This window comes from Crassostrea angulata, chromosome 10 (genome assembly GCF_025612915.1).
Source record: "Crassostrea angulata isolate pt1a10 chromosome 10, ASM2561291v2, whole genome shotgun sequence".
Classification (NCBI taxonomy): Eukaryota; Metazoa; Mollusca; class Bivalvia; order Ostreida; family Ostreidae; genus Magallana; species Magallana angulata.
Window position 1 is genome coordinate 3,880,038 of NC_069120.1, and position 8,492 is coordinate 3,888,529.

At 35.4% G+C, this 8,492-nt stretch overlaps 1 protein-coding gene across 1 annotated transcript; it reads left to right on the forward strand.

The window, feature by feature from the left end:
- The first annotated feature begins 257 nt into the window (after window positions 1–257).
- Window positions 258–7,030, forward strand: LOC128167266 (protein starmaker-like). Its single transcript, XM_052832873.1, has 8 exons — window positions 258–330; window positions 1,010–3,187; window positions 3,297–3,433; window positions 4,014–4,173; window positions 4,484–4,579; window positions 5,265–5,396; window positions 5,536–5,640; window positions 6,435–7,030. The coding sequence occupies exons 2-8, from the start codon at window positions 1,012–1,014 to the stop codon at window positions 6,617–6,619; spliced, it is 2,991 nt and encodes a 996-aa protein (XP_052688833.1). The 5' UTR covers window positions 258–330; window positions 1,010–1,011; the 3' UTR covers window positions 6,620–7,030.
- Window positions 7,031–8,492: the final 1,462 nt, after the last annotated feature.

Here is an 8,492-nt window from a genome sequence, read left to right on the forward strand (position 1 = left end):
CAAACTGTATAATGAAAATAAACAAATTTGTTACAAATTCATTTAGGTACATACTATTTTTAATGAAAGTTTTGCGTTTTTTTTCCTTATTTGGTAGATGTACTTTTATTTGCAGTAAAATCCAAGTTTCAAAGTCCATCAAAATGATTTTCAAAATTAAATATAATCAAACAGATTCTTTGAAAAACGGTGAAATTTCTCAAGTGTGCTACACGTATAATTGAATTATTATCGGGATCGGAATTCAAGTATTGTGTAACACTTGCATTAGTGGCGGGAAAAAAGTCTAAGGGGAGGGCTGTTGAAGGTACAACACACAGACAGATTGAGGTAGGCCCTTGTACATTGATTTATTTATTTTAAAAAAATGATCAAAAACCTGTTCTTTAAGTTTATTCGTGTACGAAGGGGTCAGCATGGAATCTGCTTTTATTTTAAACTAAACGTGATTGTTACATCTTCTACGCATCTTCCCAAGGCAAGGGTTTCTGATCCGCTCCACAGCGGATCAGAAACCCTTGACTTGGGAAGATGACTTCTACAGTATACGTATTAGAATTAGATGATAGGCCGTAAAGATAACTGGGCCCAGTTGCTCTCTAGAAGTAAGAAAACTTAACATGTTGAACTATCAAATAATCAGTTGCGAACCCAGACCCCCGCCCCCCTTAAAAAGAAAACAAAATTGTCGAAGTTTAATCATACTCCTGATAGTCAGTGGCGGATTCAATTGGGGTGCACCATAGAAACTTTATTGATTTTTTGACATTGGTCTGATTTCAATGGTTTATGCTCTAATTCGTTGCAATGAACCGAACATAAATAATTGTGAAATAAATTTTATAAACACAGTGTACACATGGTACTGGAGCGCTCTCAAGAGAGCAGTTTATTACATGTGAAATTGATAAACAAATGTCTCCCGGAAAATCCTCAGTTCTTTCCAACAATGAGAAAAATTGTTGATAACAAATGAAATGATACATGAAAACTTTTTTTTTCTTCACAGTGATGGAAGACACATTAAAGCAGAGCAATAGAAAGGGCTCAAGGGTACAAAAAAACACAACAGCAGCAGAGAAACTTGACCAGGAAAACCAAGCATCAAAGCCTCAAACTAAAAAATCAAGTAAGACAGAGAATAATGGAGAACAAGAGAAAGGAACTGTAATATCCAACAAAAGTGGTGCCAGAAAAACAGCAAAAGTGAATGGTGTTAGTGAAAGTAATGAGGCACCTAGAGCAGAGAATGGCAAGGCAGAAGAAGAAATGATCAAAATCAAGCAAGAGGAAGATACTGAAATCAATGAACAGAGGGGAAAAGATAGGCATGTTGACGAATCTGAAGCTAAGGGAGAAATAAATGTAAAGGAGAAAATTCAACCAGAAACACAAAGAAAAAATAGCCATGAGGATAGCTCAGGCATTGTCCCTGTTAAGAAAAGAGGAAGACCTAAAAAAGGCAAAGAAAATCCTGAAGTCAATGGACAGGGGGACAAAGTAAACACTGCAGGTCTGGATGGAGTAGAAAACACTGACCCAGGTAGAGGGATGCACACTGGTCCAGATAAAGATGTGAACACTGGTCAGGATAATGATGGAAATAATGTTCTGGACCAAGATGTAAACACTAATCCTGATAAAGATGTAAACACTAATCCTGATAAAGATGTAAACACTAATCCAGATAAAGATAGAGACACTAGTATGGATAAAAATGAACATGCTCAGTTGGACAAAAATGTTAAAAAGAAGTCCAGAAAAGGAGATGGTAAAGTACACAATAAATCACAGGAGACAGTAACTGAAGAGACAAGGGTCTCTGAGGAACCAACAATGGCTGAAGAAGGAGAAAAGACTGATCACAAACCAGTAGGTGCTGAGGACAATGAGGGCAAGTCTAATAAAGCCACGAAGGGGAGAAACGAGCAACCAAAAGCAGTGATGGCAGATCATAGCAATTTGGACTCTGAAAATCAGTCCAATGAAAATGATGATTATACCTCTCCTGTCAAACGTAAAAGAGGAAAACTAGTTGAAGTTAAATCTGAGGCTGCAGGAGACAAGGAAATAAAGGAGAAAATTCACACAGAAACTCAAAAACAAAGCAACAAGGAGGATAGCTCTGAAACTGCCCAGGATAGCTCAGAAACTGCCCATGCTAAAAAAAGAGGGAGACCCAAAAAAGACCAGAAAAATTTAGAAATCAATACCAGTCTCGATAAAGATGTTCACAGTGGTCTAGCTAAAGATGCAAACACCAATCTAGATAAAGATATTAACACTGTTCTGGATAAAAATGTAAACTCTGTTGGATCTAAATCACAGGAGACAGCAACTGCCAACATTAAATCAGAGGAAACAGAGACTGCAGATATAAACATCTCTGAAGGCTCAAAAACAGTCCCTACAAGTAAAAGAGGAAGACCTCCAAAAGGCCAGAAAAATACAGAAGTGAATGGACACGGGGACAAAAATATTAACACTGGTCTGGACAAAGATGTCCAGAAGAAGCCAACACAGAAAAGTGAAGTCCAGAGTAAATCACAAGAAAAGGTGTCTGAAGACACTACAGTTTCTGAAGCACAGACATCAAAGAATAAGAAAGGAGGAAAGAGGGATGATAAAGTGGATGCTGAGGATAATCGGACCAAGTCTGCCAGAGCCACCAAGAGACAAAACGAGCAACCAAAAGCAGTGATGGCAGATCATAGCAATCTGGACTCTGAAAGTCATTCTAATGAAAATGATAATTGTACCTCTCCTGTCAAACGTAAAAGAGGAAAACAAGTTGAAGTTAAATCTGAGGCTGAGGGAGGCAAGGGAACAAAGAAGAAAATTCACACAGAAACACAAAAACAGAACAAGGAGGACAGCCCAGAAACTGCCCATGCTAAGAAAAGAGGGAGACCCAAAAAAGGTGAGGAGAAAACTAAATCCAGTCCCAAGAAATTTGAGGAAACTCGGGATCCTAAGAGCGATGGGGAAGAAGCCACCAAGAGGAAGAGAGGAAGACAGGAACACACTGTGCCAGGAGATGAAGAAAAACAAACCGATAAGAAAGGGAAGGGAAAGCACACAAGTGATAAATCACATGCAACATCCAAATGGGAGGAAAATGCTGCCAAGTTCAAGTGGGCAAAAAGTGCCAAGAAGAAGTTTGTGGGAGGACATGTGTCCATTGCAGGTGAGATATGAAGGTGTTTTGTAAAGAGAATTGTGATGTGATAAAAACTGCCCAAGTATTTGATTTGATAGGAAAGATTTACAGAATTATGATAATAGTTTTGCTTTAGGTGGACTTTACAAAGCTGTATTGGAGGCTGAGGAGATGGGGTCCAGAGCATTTGGATTGTTTCTTAGATCCCAGAGGCAATGGGCTACTAAACCCCTGGCTGACAAAGATGCACAGAAGTTTCGTGATACTTGTGTGGTAAGTCAGTAAAAGTCTAGGTGATTTTCACACAGATAAGTCTGAAATTATCAATAAACAGTAAATACAAACAAACAGAATTCGGATGAAACATGTATGGTTATGTCAGTAAACACCCGACTGACAAAGAGAAAGGGTTTGGTGATACATGTATGGTAATTCCATAAACATCTAGCTAGCATTGACCTTTAAAAGTTGAGTGATATGGCAAGTCAGTAAACATCTGGCAGACAAAAACCCACAGAAATGGGTTATATACATTTATGGCAAGTAAAAGCCTTTAAGCTGACAAATATGCACAGAACTTTTGTGAGTAGTGTTTGGTATGTCAGAAACTTCTAGCTCACATTTTCTCACATACAAAACTTGAATATTTTTAGGCAAGTGAGAAATACTCAAGGCAGCAATGAAGCACAAACTTTATGTTAACTAAATAAAAAACCAGAAATCAATTAACTGCTAGAAAAAGATCACAAAATGAGAAAAAAGAAATTGGATGACATACCATTTAAATTCAATTGTTTTTTCATTACTTTATGATGAAATAATTACATGTGATTGTTTATTATTTTATCTATAGGAATATGGCTACCATCCTGACATGATACTCCCCCATGGGTCTTACTTGATGAACTGTGGCTCTCCGGAAGAGGAGAATCTCCAGAAGAGTCGGAACCTGCTGGTGGAGGAACTCCAGCGCTGTCAGAAACTGGGACTCACAAGATTCAACTTCCACCCAGGTAACCAGGGTTAAGGGGGCTCAATGGTCATGGGAATTTGTAGACTATATTTATCTCCTTGACAAGAAAGCCTTTCTTTAAAGATACAGAAAAAAATCCAATTTTGTAGCTAAAATAAAAGGGAAATATCTTATAGCCGTAAATGATTATATATCTAAAATTTTAAAGTAGATTTGTTGGTTGCTCTGTTGACCAACCAGCCTACTTACATGTATCATGTAAGGGAAATGTGTGATAGAAGCATTTCTGGAAGTGTTTTAAATGGTGAGTTCTCAATGCTTATTGTTTTTTGTGCTTTTGTATATTGCAGGTTCTACTTGTGGGAAGATATCAGTTGAGGAGTGTTTAGACAGAATAGGAGACAGTATCAACCAGGCTTTGGTTAAAACAGAAGGGGTGACAGTTGGTAAGTACCGATCTGGTGAGGTACTGACTAAAACGGTCATAATTTCGTGGGTTGACTTTAATGATTATAAAAAGATCAATATTGATTATTTGTTGACGATGTAAAATTATGGGTGATAAGTACCTATTAAATCCATGAAAAATTAAAGCATCTCAAGCATAAAGATTCTTGGTAAACTAATGAGGCCAGAGAAAGGTTACCATAAAAGTAACAATATATAAATAGTGCCTGTTTGGGAGGGTAACAGTTGAAATTGACACCCCGAGAAAATCATTGTCAACCGACGCGAAGCGGAGGTTGACAATGGTTTTCGAGGGGTGTCAATTTCAACTGTTATCCTCCCAAACAGGCACTATTTATTTTGTTATACTGAATGTCTTTTTTAAAATTTTTAAGAAAATTTTACTGCTTTTATGTAGGAATAACGTGAATTCTACAGCGAACCGTACGCGCATAATTTTCGCGCATGTAACATTTTTTAATGTTACCTGTTGCCAAGTGCGTTGCTAACGCTGAGGGTAATAGTAAATATTATTAACTGCGTCTTAACCAATCAGATTTCAGTATTTAACATGAAAGTATAACAATAGATTAAATTATACCACTAAACCAAGGTCATAGTTTTTACTTGTTGGTTTCCAACTTTTACAAGCAAAACATGACATTTTATTCTTATCTTTTGTAGTAATTGAAAACATGTGTTGTCAAGGAAACACTGTAGGAGGAAAGTTTGAGGAACTCAGAGAAATCATAAACAGAATTCAGGACAAAACTCGCATTGGAGTCTGTTTGGATACATGCCACATGTTTGCTGCAGGTAACAGTCCATGAAAAGGCAAAAAACTTGCTAATGTAGGGAGATGTGTGTCATTACATTGATATTACAAAGGTATCTGAATCTCAGCTTATGATTGTATTTCATTGATATTCCCAACCTTGATCTTCTCTTTGCACAGGTTATGATATTTCAACAGAGAAAGGCTTCAGTAGTATGATGGAGGAGTTTGAACGTGTTGTTGGATTTCGGTACTTGAAGGCCATCCATCTGAATGACAGTAAAGGTAATACAATGTATTTAAACAATTAAAGACTTTCTTTGTTGTTCATTGGGGTGTGAAGGTAAGGAGCATCACAGACAAAATACATTGGCTCTGTCAGTGCTGGATATGGTAACGAGGTGCTGGGTATGTGATAAATACATGTAGTTTCCACCCTTGATGAACCAAAATGTGTAGCAAAGTGTGGTGAAGACTAAGAGACTGAGAGATTTAACACCATAGTCGTCTTTCATTGTAGAAACTGTTTCCCAGAGTCAAGTATCATTTCCAGAAAATGAATTCTCTTAGTTTATATTTGACGTAAAATTTAATTGCTCTGGTAAACAGGTATATATACAAAAAAGATTAAAAATTCAGTCGAAAGGTTAAAGGTATATTGTTAGGTATGCATAATAAAAAGAAAATAGTTTTATTACTGAAGTGTTGCAGAGAAAATAGGAAAATAAATTGACTGAAAAGGAGGAAAAATAAATGCTGTAAAAGGAGGTACAAATCTAGAAGGGGAGTCAAATATATGTTGTCACTGATACAAAAGAGGTCTTGATGTTATTCTAACGAAATCCAAAAAATCAGGAATATGAATTCAATGGACAATGGAACTAGGAAATGTTGATGTATGATATTGAGTATTCCTGTATAATAGATATTAGTTTCGTTTGGTTTTCTCTGAGGGATATTAATGGGATTAATATGAATTGAAAGTACTTGCAGATGATGACAAATGAATTTCGCGTCCATATACTAATGTCAAAAGCAGTGTTGCATTGATTAGTACCGGTATTATGTTTGGTTTGAAGGAGAAGTTGGGAACAACTTGGACAGACATGAGAATATTGGTAAAGGTCACATTGGAACGGAGGGATTCCGGCGTATAATGAACGACTCCAGATTGAACAACATTCCCATGATTCTAGAGACACCGTGTCCGGATGATGACACGTACGAGAAGGAGGTTAAGATCCTCTACTCCCTCTGCAAGTGATGGGCGTGGTGTAATCATACAGTGTAGGTGTATTGGAATGGTACCTACCATAAAATGAAGCTTCTTTTGTTAAGATCCTCTACTCTCTATGCAAGTGATAGGGGGGAGTGAACTTTGTTGTCTTACTACATGTAACCGCTGTCTGACTTACAATAAAATATGGCTTATACTAATGTGGTGGGGCTTTGATATAAACTTACATGAAGAATCTGTAGTACTTTGAACAAAGAAGTAGCTGTATATAGTGCTTTGAATTACCCAACAATGAAATTGTAAGCAGTGAAATGAAAAGGTTAGCAGTGGCATCATGTTTCTGCTTAATATTAAATGATAATTTTGTTTCCCTCAAGTGACACATGATACTTTTTTTTAATCAATGTTTGTTTGTGGTTCTGTAATAATGTAACAAATATTTTGGCGATTCTTTGACCTCCCTCCCAATATTTTTTTTGTTGGGCCAGAATGCTTATCACATGTTTAGTAAAATTTAATTAAATTTGATATTTGGGTTAAATGTACAAAATCTAAAACAAAGTTATTAGAAGCCTATGTGATATCAATTATGATAATATTGTTATGTTAAAAGAGATTTCTGTTTTAAGTGGGAAAAATTTTTCTTATGATTTTATACATGCACATGGTAGATATATTTTATATGATTGCATTTACTTTAATACAATATTAATGTCACCAATGTATTGTTTAAGTCTGTTCTCTTTGATTCAAACTTTTTTTCAAACTTATTTTTAGTACGTCTGAATTTGATTAGTAGTTGTAAGATTGCCAGGCAGCAAATTATGTTGAAATATCAATTTATATGTGTATTTGATTTTTCACTGATTCTTTTTGGGGTTAAAAAAAGAGTTTTCCTTCTTGTTTGCAAGTGAAACTACTGGATGTTCATCTTAGCAATGGGATTTGGACTTGTGCAATTTTTGGACAAAAACTTGCAAGATAACACATACAAGGCCTAGTGGAATTGATGGTTGTTTTGAAAATTGATAAGCATTGCCTTTATTTCTATGAGCACATAAAATGATGCTGATTTTTTTTTTTCTAGAAAAGCCTTATTATATTGAATTTGTAAGAGCTTTCTACAAATTGTATTGTTTGTATTAAATGTGTATATTATTTTTGTATGATAAAAACATTTGATTCTTACAAAAGCAAAAAATAAAGTTTTTAAAAGCAAAATTAGACTTTTTAATGAATGATTTTTAAATAGTTTGAAGAAAAATATATAAGAATTCGGCAAAGCAAATGACAAAGGTTTAAACTGAAGGATTTTGGATCCTGCAAGCAAAAGTCTTTAAGTTTTTTTTTCTAAAGTATTATTTAAAAACCTACAGACATAGCTTAAGGTGGTATGGGACATCTGTCGATATTAATGTGGATTAAAGTACATTATAATTGAAATACTTTCACCGGTTTAGAATTTTCAAACTTTTACAATATCTAACCAAAAAAATAGCTTTTAAAAATATTTTGAAAGGTAAAAATTGTAAAACCCACTGTGGGATTCGAACTCAAGGCTTGCAGATTCGTAGTAAACCCTCTAACTCACTGCGCTACGCTGTTAGATGACAATATTGGGAAAGAAACTACTGCACTTAATTTTATTGTTTATTTCGATAAACAATACGTCACAACATGGAAATGTCCCATACTACTTTAACCAAAATTCGGAAACAAAATGTTGGGGTCTATATGCTTGTTTCTGTGCTACGGTGTACTTGATATTACCTTTCTGCCCTGAAAGTGCAATTTCCTCTATAATTTCTTTATCAGAATGAACCATGGCATCAAATACAAATTTATACTATTTGAAATAAATAAAATTAAAATTAAAGAAAAAGTTTGAAAATTTCTTCAC

Coding starts and splice junctions, on each gene's coding strand:
- LOC128167266 (XM_052832873.1), top strand. CDS start 1,012: ATGGAAGACACATTAAAGCAGAGCAATAGAAAGGGCTCAAGGGTACAA. Junction 3,188..3,296: donor AGGACATGTGTCCATTGCAG/GTGAGATATGAA, acceptor GTTTTGCTTTAG/GTGGACTTTACAAAGCTGTA. Junction 5,397..5,535: donor ATGCCACATGTTTGCTGCAG/GTAACAGTCCAT, acceptor CTCTTTGCACAG/GTTATGATATTTCAACAGAG.